Source organism: Anomaloglossus baeobatrachus, chromosome 1, assembly GCF_048569485.1.
Source record: "Anomaloglossus baeobatrachus isolate aAnoBae1 chromosome 1, aAnoBae1.hap1, whole genome shotgun sequence".
In the NCBI taxonomy this organism is placed as follows: Eukaryota; Metazoa; Chordata; class Amphibia; order Anura; family Aromobatidae; genus Anomaloglossus; species Anomaloglossus baeobatrachus.
In genome coordinates, this window is record NC_134353.1 from 529283799 (window position 1) to 529299549 (window position 15751).

Genomic DNA, 15751 nt, shown 5'->3' on the forward strand with positions numbered 1-15751 from the left:
TGGACAGAACTGCAGTTTTCCAACATAACTCAACAAGTTACTCTTTGCTTTATTTTATTTTTTACTTCTACCCATACTTTTTCCTATTGTTCATATATTAATAATTTCCATGCAAAAAGTCGGCACTGCGGTATGCCACCATCAATTTCGCAAAATTTGTAATTCGCACTATAAATGCTGAAAATGAACAAACCTGGTGGAGCCACGCAAGTCCTTAAATTCAATGTTAAGGACAGGCAGGAAGGTAACTTTACAGAAAGGACATGTGGTGTTTAAATTGGAATCATCAGCCGTCCATCCTGCCATAATCTCTTCATCATAAACTAAGGCATTACAGCCCTGGCACTGCGAGCAACTAGACATCAGGACCTGTAAACACACAACTGTTAGCAAAATAGCTTAAACCCCTTCAGCCCCCGGGCACTTTCCGTTTTTGTTTTTTGCTCTCCTTCTTCCGAGAGGCGTAACTTTTTTATTTTTCCATCAATCTTGCCATATGAGGGCTTGTTTTTTGCGGGACGAGTTGTACTTTTAAATGAAACCATGAGTTTTACCATATAGTGTACTGGAAAACAGCAAAAAAATTCCAAGTGCGGAAAAATTGCAAAAAAAGTGTGATCGTACAATAGTTTTTGGGATATTTTATTCACTGTGTTCACTATATGGTAAAACTGAGGTATCTATGTGATGCCTCAGGTCGGTGCGAGTTTGTAGACACCAAACATGTATAGGTTTACTTGTATCTAAGAGGTTAAAAAAAATTCACAAGCTTGTCCAAAAAACGTGGCGCACGTTTTGCGCCATTTTCCAAAACCTGTAGCGTTCTCATTTTTCAGGATCTGAGGCTCAGTGATGGCTTATTTTTTGCGTCTCGACCTGACTGTTAACGGTACCATTTTTGCGCAGATGCTACGTTTTGATCGCCTGTTATTGCATTTTGCGGCGACCAAAAAACTTAATTTTGGCGTTTGGAATTTTTTTGCCGCTACGCCGTTTACTGATCAGATTCATTGATTTTATATTTTGATAGATCGGGCATTTCTGAACGTGGCGATACCAAATATGTGTATATTTTTTATTTTTTTAACCCTTTAATTTTCAATGGGGTGAAAGGAGGGTGATTTGAACTTTTAGGTTTTATTTTTTTTTTAATTTTTGAAAACTTTTTTTTTAACTTTTTTTTTATTTTACTAGTCCCCCTAGGGGGCTATAGCAATCAGTAATCCGATCGCTTTGCACTATCTGCAGATCTCAGCTACAGAGCTGAGAACTGCAGATTTGCTGCTTCACTTTCAATGCCGGCTGTATTCCGGCATTGAGAGGAAGTGAGTCATGTTAGCTGCAGGCGTCATCACATGACCCTGTGCTACCATGGCAACCGCCGAAAGTCACGTGATCATGTCACGTGACTTCCGGTGGGGGCGGGGTAAGTCACTGTCATGGCGGCGCCCATATACATATCGCTGCCAGATTTTGGCAGCGAAATGTAAGGGGTTAATGGCCGCGGGTGGAAGCGATTCCACCCGCGGCTAGCAGGCACACATGCCAGCTGTTGATAACAGCTGATATGTGCGCGGATCGCGGCCGCCTGCCGGCAGCAGGGGGCGGGGCTTACCGGCACACGATCCATGACGTACCCAGTACGTCATGGGTCGTTAAGGGGTTAAAACAATAGTGACCTCCCCCAGTTTTTCATTTTTCTACAAATATACCAATAATTTAAAAAAAATGTTAGTTTTTCATATTGATTATATAGGCTTTTTTCAAACTATGTACCTAAATAACTGACCACTAGCTACAACCTTGTATTTTTTCTAATATTGTGTAAACTTAAAAAAATTCCTATACAGGTGATGAGAACCTAAAGGCAAGAGAGATCGCTCACTTACTTCCAATGCGCAATTCTGAAAGATGCTTGATAAGCTGGTATTTTGAGATGATCCATGCTCTGACTTCTCAGACTCCAATCCTCGTACACCTTTGCCTGGTGTAGACTCACCTTAAAATACAACACTCTTTATTGAAATTACATCTTGACATAAGGCCTCTTTCAAACATTAGTTTTTTTTCCATCAGTCATAATCCGTTTTGTGACTGATGCGACAGATCCTGTAAAAAAAACAGATCCTTCGTACAAGCCTAACAGTGTTTTTTTACTCGTTCTGGGCATGCCCAGTTACAAACAATGGAGTCTGTCGCCGTAATCCGTCATTTGATGGATCCTGCCCACATAGGCTTCCACTCCAAAAAAAGACGGACGGCGATGGATCCGTTTTTTCGACGTTCACAAAAAACGTTGCTTTGGACGTTGCTTCCGTCGGCCGCACAGACAATTTTTGATGGATTTGTCGTATGACGGATGAAATGTGAGGTCATCCATTGCAATCAGTCACTAATACAAGTCAATGAGAAAAAAACGGATCCAGCGCCGGATCCGTTTTTTTTTTCACATTTTGACGGATTGCGACTGATGGCAAAAAAACTGATGTATGAAAGGGGCCTACGCTGTAGCAATACACATGTGCAGCCAACTTTCATGGAAGCTCCAAAATCAGCTAAGTGCACTTGCTCACCTGTTTTTGGAACTCCCATAGATAAGATTGTAGAGCACTTCTCAGCATCTCCACAATTAACAGCCTAAAATCAAATGCTACTAAAATAAGCCAATTAAACAACAGTACTAATTGGAATACTGCTCCATATACTTCTATGAGAGTTCCAAAAATAGCTGAGTGCACTTATTCCATATATGAGAATGAAGAGTACTGCTCAGAATATGTACATCTAACAGCCTTAAATATAATATTTTAAAATGCAACAAGAGTAGGAATTGGAATGCTTCTCCATTTACTTCTATGGGAGCTCCAAAAATAGCTGCATGTTCAAATATTTTACATTTTCCATAGAAGTGAATGGAGAAACCTACTCAGCATCTCCACCTCTATTTCATAACATAAATGAAAAGGAAGTATTTAAACAGCAGTCTCGGCTGGGGGTAATGCTCCTCGCCACCTACGGACCTACCTGCGCTTTACTGGATACTTTTTTTCACCACCTCGGTATGTGACAGATTCATGACATGTCAGTATCTTTTTCTGAAACTTCAAACGTGAACAATGTATCTCTTACTAAAGCATAGGGATATTCACTCTATGAAGGATTCTGAATAGTTGTCCCTAGCTTTATACAATTGTTCCCTTGAAATGACAATTACTAGTTTTCACTATTATTACTGCTGCCCTTTTTACTCTGCCTGAGGCATGGTTATTAGCTTATTTGGTGTTATTTTCAGAGATACATAACTAGAATTACCATATTAATTACCATTACCTTTGTGTTGCATATAACTGTGTTCCAGGAACAAATCTGACTTTTATTCATTGTCTGTAAAGTATATTTGGCAGGTCCCCTTGCCTACCCTTTTTACATCTGGTCCCCACTCTGTGCCACATATTTTCCTTGGTCCTTGTAGACCTTATTATATTTATATTTATGATCAATAAAACAATTTTTGAAGCATTTCTACTCTTTTTCCTCTGTTCAAAACAGTATTTAAACAGCAGTAGTAATCGGAATTGAATGCCCGTACTATTAGTGCCGCTCTGTTTACTCGTGCCACCACTGCTGCTGCTGCCCAGACTGGTGCTGCTTTGATTCAAGCTGCTTGAAGAAAGCCTTTGGAAGCCTGTTTTAGAAGCAGAGTTGTCACCGAGAGAGTGTTCTTCAATATTCAAAGGAAACTGATAGTCATCTTTATTAACTTCTTCCTACAAAAAGATAAAAGGAAAGGGCACATAGGATTACGTGCAAAATCTATTGTTATTGTAATGCTGTGGACGATCGCTCAACGCCACAATAATTTAGAGAAAAACATCAGCGATAAGGTGATGAAAAGGCATCAGCGATAAGGTGATGAAAAGGCAGACGCAGGCATTACCTTGATGGGTCTGGAGGTTGTATGCAGGAAACTCCTTTCAAGTTGATCTGTCAGTAAATTGCACAATAAAACATTATTAATTAGACTCCAAGATCTGATGAGGCTGGTGTGCTTACTTTGATAATCCATGTCAGAATGGCTGTATAATCCTTCATCAAAAGTTTAATTCAATCTCCACTTATCTAGTTTGACAGTTCCTCAGTGTCCCTCCTCACTGCTGAAATCTCACACCACTCAAAACAAGCTGCAACTTGTACTCCTGAGCCATTTCGTTCTATAGCTGGGTTAAACTTTTTCATGTTAAGATTCTACAGCCATTTTGACATGGGCTTTTCAAATTGCCGCAGTCTCATCGGGTCTAAGAAGTTTATTTACTAATGTGTGCAGTTTGTATTGTGAAATTCAGTGACAGATCGCATTAAAGAGTTTACATGTAATTAGAATACAAGAAACTACAAACATTAATAACCTCAGTGACACTGTATTTTTGCACGTGACATACTCAATACTAAAAAAAAGAAAATTAAGATTATTTGATAATTTTGTCTCAATTATTTCATCAATACCATATCTTAACAGTTCTGTGATTTCCATAACTTTCCCTTCTTGGTGCTACAATTTCAATGTGGAGTGTATTTCTAGAATACCATAAATTGTTTTTTGAAAATTAATCAATCATCTCAAACAACCCTTTCCCAACAGAAGACATAATAATGTGTGTTATGTTAAGTCTACGCATATGGAACAGGCTCTAGAACGGAGACCGCACCATACCTAGCAGATGCAGCTGTAATATATGGCTAGCATCTGCCTTTAACCACAATGGCTGGAGCATGCTGCAGTCAATCTCTGACAGCAGCATTTAAATGTTGCAAACAGTCTTCCATCGGGTCTCTGCGACGCAATCACTGAACCATTGGGTTCATTGCTATGAAGCACAGTCTGTGTTCAAAGGAGAATATATTTTTCACTATACACTGCAATACTGTATTTAGTATTCCCTAAGGAAAATTAAAAAAAAAAAAAAAAAAAAAGTATATATATTCCCTTTAATTTCACAGTATATTCTGAAAGTCAATGACACATACTCGGTACATCCTCCACCTTTATCCTACCTACTCTAACAATATAAGTTGAGTAAAACTTTAGTTAAAACAGCTCATCATTTGGATGGTTTATACTTTCTTCAAAGGAATTGTCCGCGATTTGGCACTTTTTTTTTTATCTAAATGAATGTATTTTGGGCTACAAAATTAATTTTCCAAATGATTTTCCTACTGTAGCCTCTGTGCTGCCCAATCTATTGTTGGCTTCAGTAGGAGTTAACCGACAATCAAATCAGTGAGCCACTATGAGGGTCTAAGGCTATGTGCCCACGCTACAGGATTTATCGCGGATTTGACGCGGATTTTGACGCGGATTTAGCGCGGATTTGCCGAAAATCTGCAGCACAGCTACTCCCCAGCCATTTCAATGGCATTTTGGAAATGCTGTGCCCATGCTGCGGATTTTTCCGCTGCGGATTTTGCCGCGGATTTTGATGCGGAACAAACTGCAGCATGTCAATTGTTTGGTGCGGATTTGGTGCGGATTTTCTGTTTTGAATGGGGAAAAAAAAAAAATAAAATCCGCATCAAAATCCGCGGCAAATCCGCGGTAAATTCGCGGTAAATCCGCGGCAAATCCGCGGGTGCGGATTTGCCGCGAAAGTTGCGGATTTTCAGGCAAAAAAATCCGCAGGGACCTTTTACTGTGGACACATAGCCTAAAAGGGAGTTTGTAACTCATGGGGGGGGGGGGTCTGAGCTCCTTTCAGCTGATTTATGACCACACACCACATCAAACTTGAATAACCAGCAAAATATAGAACCTATAAAAGCCACACGGTGCAGGATTTATAATCCCCTTACCCTCAGGCAAATTTCAGGTTTTTTTCTCCACTTGTTCCAAGAACTACAACTTTTTTTATTTTTCCATCAATATTGCCATATGAGGGCTTGTTTTTTGCGTGACGAGTTGTATTTCTTTTTTAATTTACCAAGTTCAATATATTATATAACTGATCTGGCATTATGATGGCACCAGGTCAATACGAATACGTACATACCAAATACACATTTTTTTATTTAAAGAAAATCTGTCAGCAGAATTTAGCACTATAAAAGTAAAGCCATGGCCATAATGGTGCTGTGATGCTAATTAGATAGATACCTGCACTGAAGGAATCTGATGAGTGGTTGTTGAATAATCATCATGTAGAGTTTTCATTTAATGACGTCTTTTGTGCATCAGGGCAAGACTTAGAGGTAGGGTCTTCTCCGCCCCTCCGCCACTGTTTCTTTTACAGGTCACGGATTATTCAATGACCTGCCTCCTTTTCGAAATTCCGCACTGCCATCAGTGCGGTGGGCAGCGAGTGCGCAGAGTGATTCTACAGCCTGTCTTCAATAAAATGTCGCCAGAGGCGACATGTGCTGATAGAGATTTTAGCTTAATGAAGAGTTCATGGTGCTCCTCCGGTACCATTTTATTGAAAGCCTGCAGAATCACACTGCAAAATGATGGCAGCAGTGGGAAATTTCAAAAGGAAGGACAGTGACATTTAACTGGTTAACAGCCACGGTTGGATGTCAGCTCTACCTGCGGCTATAAGCAGCACTTGATAGCGGAATAAATCAGCCCTCATGTGCAGTGAAAGATGTGGGTTCAACGTGAGAGCCCACTTGAAAGGCAGGGACACGGCTCATAAAGTAAATATACGTCATTCGTCATGAATGGGTTAATTAGACCCAATTGTAAATGATTTTTAGCTAAACATACATTCAAACAATAAATCATGGTCATATCACAGACAGCCCCTGGAAGTATAACTTTGGTCGATATCTCAGCAGTGTACTCAAGTCAAATACATGTTACAATTAATCAGTTCATGTGCATGTAGTAGAGCTGTGTGTCTAGATAAGCATGTAGTTTGCATATAGCAGAGTTGTGTGTGTCTATATGTGCATGTAGTTTACCTGTAGTAGAGCTGTGTGCATATAATACACACTGCAAAGAGACACTAACAATAGGTTTATTACCTCCCTATTCTACTCTAGTACATTAAAATTAGTGCTTATGACCCCTCTACTTTACACCACAAGAGAAGTAGTAATTTATGGGAAAAATGTTTTTCCTATTTTCGGTTGTCTACACCTAGAGTGCGTCTTATGGTAAGAAGCATCTTATAGTTTAGAAAGAAAAAAAAATGGTACTTTTTGAAAATATTCTGACTTCATAATGCCCTTTATGTATGTATATTGGACCGACAGCATTCCCACAAATCAAGTGCTGGACCCTCAACAATCTGATATTGATATTGTATCCTAATTTGTCCCAGACAATAATAAATATTCTAGCTGTGCATAAAGTTTTATGTATATTTAAACCACAGCAATCACCTCATCATCAGAATAGTTGTATGCAGATGCCACTGCACCCCACATTTTGCTGGCTACATTGGCTGCTTGCTTCATACCAGACCTTAACACATCCATTTTTGGTCCAGTTAAGAGGTTATCAAACTTGATTCCAGGAAGGGAGTTGACCACTGAACCCAGCGAACCGTGCTGAGAATTGCGGACAAGTGCAGTTAGTGAGAGAGATCGTTCCTTCTGTTTTTTTAGGTGGTGTTTTGGAGTTGTAGTAAAGGTTTTTGACCTAGACACTGAGTTTTTCTGGTTTTCACCTTGGACATTGGAGGGAGGGATGGAGTCAGCAGGCAGACTAGATCTCCTCTCAGCTGTGACTTGGCTAGGATTATCACTTTCCCTAGGAGGATCATTGCTTTTAAGTTCCATACTAGAGGATTTACTCCCTAGTGGACTTTTCAGGTTCATATAGCTTTCAATTTCATCAGCTAGATTACGTGCTACCACGGGGGAGATAGCCTTTTCCTCTGTAGGAGGAGGAACATCTTCTACCGATGATGATGCCAGCAGTGATAATGGATCATGTCCTTTCTCCACTCCTTCCCTTTCGACTACTTTGGGAAGGCCGTAAGAACTGTTTCTCTTGTTTGGTTCATCGGTGTCATTTACAGAAAGAGTCAAAGGATCTTTAGTTTCTGTGTCACTAATACACTTTAAAGATTCTGATGTAGTTTCTTCCTTGACAGTAGTTAAAGGGTCAAAGATTTCCAGAGCCAAGACATTCAAAGGGGTCTGCATGACTTGGCGAGCTGGATCAGTAGTCTGACCCTCAGATTTCGGACTAGGAGCTGGACGGTCAGTGTCTTCAAAACTGAATTCTTTATTAGTCTGTGGATGAGGTGATGTCTTTGATAATGCAGCAGTAAGTATCTTGGCATCGGCTCCCATCTTCATGGCAATCTCATTGGACATCTCAAGACTACCTTTCTTCATCATGCCTGCACGACTATCTGCACTAAAGCTGCAACTTCTCTCAGCAAACATCTTCTGCCTCTTCTGGGCCTTTTCTCCAGACTTCTTACCCTGAGCATCACTGAGAAACACAGAGTCGTCTCCACAATCCTGAACTGAAGCCGGTGGGATTTGTAGACTTCCTGCAATAATGGAAATCTGGATTAAATCTAGGTAAGAACATATTCTTGCAGATATGAATGCAGAACTGGACTTATCATAAGCTTCGTTGCTGCAACTAAGGTTACACTGCACAATTTTAAAACAACCGGTAGTATGCTTATCAACCAGTCAGAAGTCATTTAAAAGTCTGTTTACACAGATCAACCCACCTTCAGTAACACAGTCAATGATCTGTAATAGATTCCTTGTAGAGCGCAAAGGCTGCCATTGTTCTCGGCAGCACAAGTCCTGTTTACACAGGATGATGCGCTGCCGAGAACAATGATTTTTTTTGTGCAAGTCAAAAGATTATTATTAGAGATGGGCGAATAGTGAAATATTCGGATTTGGATTAGGCTATCCAAATACAGAGTACTATTCTTGTATTTGTCACGAATAACGAATCCAATGCAAGTCAATGGGGAACCTAAGCATTTTTCTTGAAGACTTCCCAGAAAAATGTTCGGGTTCCTCATTGACTTGCATTAGATTTGTTATTTGTGACGAATACTGAAACCGTTCTCTGTATTCAGTAAGCATAATCCAAACCCGAATATTTCACTATTCGCCCATCTCTAATTATTATACCTGATGGATGTGCATTTTGCATGTTTGCTCAATGATCGGCAGCCTGCATGATAATCCTAGGAACACTCATTCACGCTAATCGTGCGATTAGCAAATGCCGCATTTTCATTTAATATATTAGTTTGTAAGATCATCTTTACATGTGTCAGCTGGTTTTACCCACTCACAACATAGAAAAAGTAGATGAAAGGTCCTCAGATTCTAATAGTTAATAACGTAATGTATTGGGAGATGAAAATCTGAGACCTCAAAAATACTGCACTCTCAGATCAGCCATAACTACAGTTCTGATAGCAGTTTCATAAAGAAGTCGGGGATCAGCGCCGCGCTTATCACCATTCAATCCAAAAGATAATTTTCCAAGTCATTTATTAGGAAGCATGAACAAGTCTACGCGTTTCAGGGGTCTCTGCCCCCTTCCTCAGGACAATGCAACAATGACACAGAAGATTTTAAAATCTGCGCTGATCCCCGACTTCTTTATGAAACTGCTATCTCATTGTTACGGGTCCGCAGCTGTCTCCACTGACTTTTATGCTTCATGAGGTGTTGTGACTCTCACAACATCCATAGGTGAGTGCACCCTAATATCCCTTCTATTGTTTTTATCGGTTAAGACCCTATGCGCCTGTCTTTCCTCCACAGTTTATAAAAATAACTACAGTTCTGAAAAGTGTTAGAAATCTAGAAGTCTTCCCTGTCCTGTATATATTAAATTATACCCCTTTAAAGACAAGGCAATTAATAGTTTTCTGCACTTTTGTTTTTTCCTCCTGTTTTATCCATAGAGCCATAAAGTATTCCTTAAAGACACAAAGACGGGATATCAACACGCGACCGTGGAAAAATCCAGATGAGATAATATCGTGATTTTTATTGTTTCTGAGAGCAATTTCTCCTTCTTCAGGAAATTTGTGTCCTAAAAAAGGAGAAATTGCTCTCAGAAACGCGTGGACAATAAAAATCACCATCTTATCTTGTCTGGATTTTTCCTCAGTTGCGTGGCGATATCCCATCTTTGCTTCTTTAAGGAATACTACTACCCCCAGAGATGCTGTAGCAGCTGTCTTTGCCTTCACAACTACCCCAGATGAGCCGGTTTTTGTTTCTCCACGTTATCCCCTATCCTCAGGTAAGACCCTATTTGCGCTACTTTTTTCTGTCCAGTTTATTGCCGTCTAGAGAGCCATAAAAGTATGTGTCCACAATTAGGAATAGCAGTGTTTTGGACTCCATGTTTTCCCTGCACCCAAAAACATTTGCGTTGTACAGTAGAAGCACAGTGGATGGGATTTAGAGAAAGTCAATGCCCACTGTACTGTTTTCTGCAGCGTAAACCGATATGCTTGTGGAGATACGAGCGTTCTCGGCGGGAAAACACAGCGAAAATATGCTTCGCCAAGAACCCTGATAGTGGGCTGCGGACTGCTGCATTCTCACGTGAAGAACACTCGTGTCTCCACAGGAGCAGACACGTTGCGTCTGGAATGCCGCATGTCCGGATTATGGGCACGACATGGTCATTTATTTATTTTACTCCAGGACACGTTCATTTAGCAAATACAGTGGAACCTTGGTTTACGAGACCAATCCGATCTGATAGTGTGCTTGTAAACCAAATTACTCGTCTAGCAAAGCAAAATTTCCCATAGGAAATAATGCAAGCTCAGACAATTTGTTCCACAACTTCTTCAATGTCCAGGCCTGGTGCCCTATTGTGCCATTCTACACACACACACACACACACACACACACACACACACACACACACATTATGCTCACCTTACTTTCCATTCCATCGCCGGTCTCCTGGTTCTTGTAGTTCGCCGGTACAGGATGTGTATCGGGTAACCATCGCGACCGATGCTAGAGCTTCCACTGCCAGCGCGCTGACGTCAAAGGCAGGAGCCTCTTGCCTCTGATTGGTCAGCGCGCTGCCTTTGAGTAGCGTCTGACAGCGGAAATTCCTCCATCGTCGCGATGGTTACCCAATACACATCCTGTACCGGCGAACTACAAGAACCATGAGGTCGGCGAGGGAACGTAAGGTAAGGTGAGCATAATATGTGTGTGTGCGTGTGTTTGTGCGGACTGCAAGAGCGGGTCAGAGTGCAGTTAAAGTACGGAACCGGAAGTGTGTGCGGTGATTATATGCTCGTACAGCAAAGATTGCTCGTAAACGGAGTTACAAATTTACAGCAAGCTTTGCTCGTATAGCGAAATACTCGCACACCAAGTTACTCGTAAACAGAGGTTCCACTGTAGTATACTGACAGATTGGTAAAAAATTCTAAGCAAGGTGAACTTGTGAAAAAAAAGAAAAAAAAACACAATTATGTTATTGTATATTGGTGCAAAATGTGTGGTAAAAATGACATGACAACATGATTCTTCAAATCAGGTCAATCACGATGATACCAGAATTAAGATTTTTTTTTAGTTTTCCGTTCATGGAGCTGTGTGAGGGTTTTTTTTGTGCTGAGAATTCATTTTCATTTCTACCATTTTGGGCTTTTTATTGTTTTTTTGTCGGGAAGTGCCTCTATAAAAAACATTCTGGATTTTCATTGTTTTTTAGTGTTTACCATACATAAAATTCTGATCTTTTAAAATATAAAATACTGGGCATGTCAATACCAATGCGGAGAGGTGGTGCGATTTGAACTTTTGTATTTTAAGGGAACCTGTCAGGTGCAATATGCACCGAGAACCATGAGGAGTTCTAGGTCATATTGCTAATCCCTCCCTAACCGTCCCTGTTTACACTAGCATAGATAAAGAGATCTTTAGAAAAAGTATTTCTAAAGACCTTTTATCTTATGCTAATGAGCACGGGGACTAGTCCCAAGGGTGTTTCTCCCCTTAGGTAGTCGGCCCACGTAGCATGCCTAGCAGTACCAACATGCTAATGAATACGCAGCGACGCCGCACATACCTCACTGTTAGATGCGCACTGGGCGAGATCCGGACTCCTCAGCACTTCCGGTCATGCGCACTGTACCTCACTGAAGCCGGGAAGCTTACACCCGGCATCAGTTTACTGCGCATGATTGGAAGCCTCAGGTACTCCGGATCATGAGCACTGCGTATCCATCGTTCGCCATGAACAGTGAGGTATGTGCGGTGTCGCTGCGTATTCATTAGCATGTTAGTACGCCCACAGGGGCCTGCTACCATGCTATGTTGGCCGACTAGCTAAGGGGAGAAACGCCCTTGGGATTAGCCCCCGTGCTCATTAGCATAAGATAAAAGATCTTTAGAACTACTTTTTCTAAAGATCTCCATCTATGCTAGTGTATACAGGGATAATTAGGCAGGGATTAGCAATATGTACCCAGAACTGCTCATAATTATGGGTGCATATTGCACCTGACAGGTTCCCTTTAATGTCCATATTTGGAGGAAACTAGGTGTCACACTGCGCTCATCACCAATCCAAGTCCGAAATAAACTATTCAATGTCTTTATTGGATTAGCTAAGTACAGGTCAATGCTTTTTGGGAGGTTGCAGCCCCCTTCCTCAGGACATATAGCAGTGACAAGGATATTCAAGGATTGATTATCCTTGTCACTGCTATATATCCTGAGGAAGGGGGCTTCGACCTCTGAAACGCATTGAACTGTACTTTACTAATCCAATAAAGACATGGAATAATTTATTTCGGAATTGGTGATAAGCGTGGCTTGACACCCGGATTCCTCCAAATCTCTATTCTGACTACTTCGGGGCTGCAGCTACTTCACCGTGCGATCACGTGACTATAGGAGCTGAGACTGTCACAACCCCTATAGGTGAGTTCACCTTATTAATATCTTGATTGTTATCTTGTAAGGCCCTATTGCGCTTTTTATCCACAGTCTCGACTTTCCAGGTTCTCTTTAATATGATTTGCTTACAATTTTTTTTTTTTTTACTTTATTAGTCTATGTACCTGCAATCACTTAATTGCTCACCCAATATACTGCAATCTATAGAACACATTATGTTTAAATGCTACGGTCAGTGATTTAGCTAGCTCCAGTTGCTGTTGAAAGAGGCAGAAGATGTATAAAACAGCCAGCATACAGTAAGTGGGTAAGGAAAGTATTTTAAGTACCCCTTAAAATTTTTCACTCTGTTTCATTGCAGCCATTTGGTAAATTCAAAAAAAGTTAATTTTTTTTCTCATTAATGTACACTCTGCACCCCATCTTGACAGAAAAAAAAAACCAAACAAATGTAGAAATTTTTGCAAATTTTGTAAACAAAAACAACCTGAAATATTACATGGTCATAAGTATTCAGACCATTTGCTCAGTCACTCACATTTAAGTCACATGCTGTCCATTTCCTTGTGATCCTTCTTGAGATGGTTCTACTCCTTATTGGAGTCCAGCTGTGTTTAAACTGATAGGACTTGATTTGGAAAAGAACACACCTGCCTATATAAGACCTCATAGCTCACAGTGCATGTCAGACCAAATGAGAATCATGAGGTCAAAAGGAACTGCCCAAGGAGCTCAGAGACAGAATTGTGGCAAAGCACAGATCTGGCCAAGGTTACAAAATAATTTATGCAATACTCAAGGTTCCTAAGAGCACAGTGGCCTCCATAATCCTTAAATGGAAGAAGTTTGGGACCACCAGAACTCTTCCTAGACCTGACGGTCCAGCCAAACTGAGCAATCGTGGGACAAGAGCATTGGTGAGAGAGGTAAAGAAGATCACTGTGGCTGAGCTCCAGAGATGCAGTAGGGAGATGGGAGAAAGTTCCACAAAGTCAACTATCACTGCAGCCCTCCACCAGTCTGGTCATTATGGCAGACTGGCCCGACGGAAGCCTCTCTTCAGTGCAAGACATATGAAAGCCCGCATAGAGTTTGAAGAAAAACAAAACAAAACACATGAAGGACTCCCAGACTATGAGAAATAAGATTCTCTGGTCTGATGAGATGAAAATAGAACTTTTTGGCGATAATTCTAAGCGGTATGTGTGCAGAAAACCAGGCACTGCACATCACGTTCCCAATACAATCCCAATAGTGAAACATGGTGGTGGCAGCATCATGCTATGGGGGTGTTTTTCAGCTGCAGGGACAGAACGCCTGGTTGCAATTGAAGGAAAGATAAATTTCGGCCAAGTACAGAGCTATCATGGAAGAAAACCTCTTCCAGAGTGCTCTTGACCTCAGACTTGGCCGAAGGTTCAACTTCCAACAAGACAATGACCCTAAGCATATAGCTAAAATAACAAAGGAGTAGCTTCAGAACAACTCTGTGACCATTCTTGACTGGCCCAGCCAGAGCCCTGACCTAAACTCAACTCAGCATCTCTGGAGAGATCTAAAAATGGCTGTCCACCAACATTCACCATCCAACCTGATGGAACTGGAGGGGATCTGCAAGAAAGAATGACAGAGGATCCCCAAATCCAGATGTGAAAAACTTGTTGCATAATTCCCAAGAAGACTCATGGCTGTGCTAACGCAAAAGGGTGCTTCTATTCCATACTGAGCAAAGGGTCTGAATACTTATGACTATGTGATATTTCAGTTTTTCTTGTTTAAAAAATGTTCAAAAATTTCTACATTTCTGTTTTTTTCTGACAAGATGGAGTGCAGAGTGTACATTAATGAGGAAAAAAATGAAGTTTTTTGAATGTACCAAATGGCTGTAATGAAACAGAGTGAAAAATGTAAAGGGGTCTGAATACTTTCCGTACCCACTGTATACTTGGTATAAAACGTACTCGGGTTCTGAGCCCGCAGTTTTCACTCTGAATATTTCCTCTGATGAAAATGTGGATCAAAAGTTGTTAAGAGATGAATGGATCAAAATAAAAGTGGGTTAATTTTTATTTATTAATGCTGGACTGTTTCTCTGAAAATTGCTCTACATATCAGAATAGCCCATTGATTGCGTGCATCTACCTTACTGCTTGGAGCTGAGAGGATTATCTACTAATTTTCATTGGACAGAGACCGTGGCCCACAAAAATTCGTCTGTCTACATGTAAACGTAATTACATGTTAGCTGCCAATGCAGATTAGTGAACCTTGGGTGCCCATGACCTTCTTGTTGGTTCACTGGTCGTCCTGGTAGAGATAACTTTTCGTATGTACTAACCAATGGACAAAAGAGGAAAACCCAAAAAGACCTGCTGCTTGAAGATGCTCTGATCTAGTTGTCGAGCAATCACAATGAAGACAGCCTTGTCAAAGTTGCTCAGATCCTTACGTACGCTTACACGTTTTCCCATCTTACAGATCAACTACATGAACTGACTGCTTACTTTCTGCCTGATATTTCTAACTCCTTGACAGGTGGCATTGGAAGGAGACACTCACTATTATTCCCTTCATCAGTCAGTAGTTTTGATACTATGATTAGTTGGTATTTATGTTTAGTAATAAAGGATTGCTAAGTTTGCTTTTGCTATAAGTTTGTATCAGTAAGCAGTCTAAAGGTGGTGTCACACATAGCGACGATGACAACGACGTTGCTGCTAAGTCACCATTTTCTGTGACTTAGCAGCGACGCCCCATCGCTGTCGCTGTGTGTGACATCCAGCAATGACCTGGCCCCTGCTGTGAGGTCGCCGGTCGTTGCGGAATGTCCTGCTTCATTTTTTTGACGTTGCTCTCCCGCTGTGAAGCACACATT

General features: G+C 40.9%; 1 protein-coding gene across 2 annotated transcripts in view; it reads right to left on the reverse strand.

The window, feature by feature from the left end:
* Window positions 1-15751, reverse strand: part of DENND4C (DENN domain containing 4C) — a 179972-nt gene that overhangs the window by 10626 nt on the left and 153595 nt on the right. For both annotated transcript variants that reach the window (XM_075316381.1, XM_075316374.1), the window contains 4 exons: window positions 7378-8501; window positions 3590-3767; window positions 1890-1999; window positions 194-369 (listed from right to left, as the gene is read on the reverse strand). In XM_075316381.1, coding sequence (XP_075172496.1) covers window positions 194-369; window positions 1890-1999; window positions 3590-3767; window positions 7378-8501 — 1588 coding nt within the window. The remainder of the gene's footprint in view (window positions 1-193; window positions 370-1889; window positions 2000-3589; window positions 3768-7377; window positions 8502-15751) is intronic.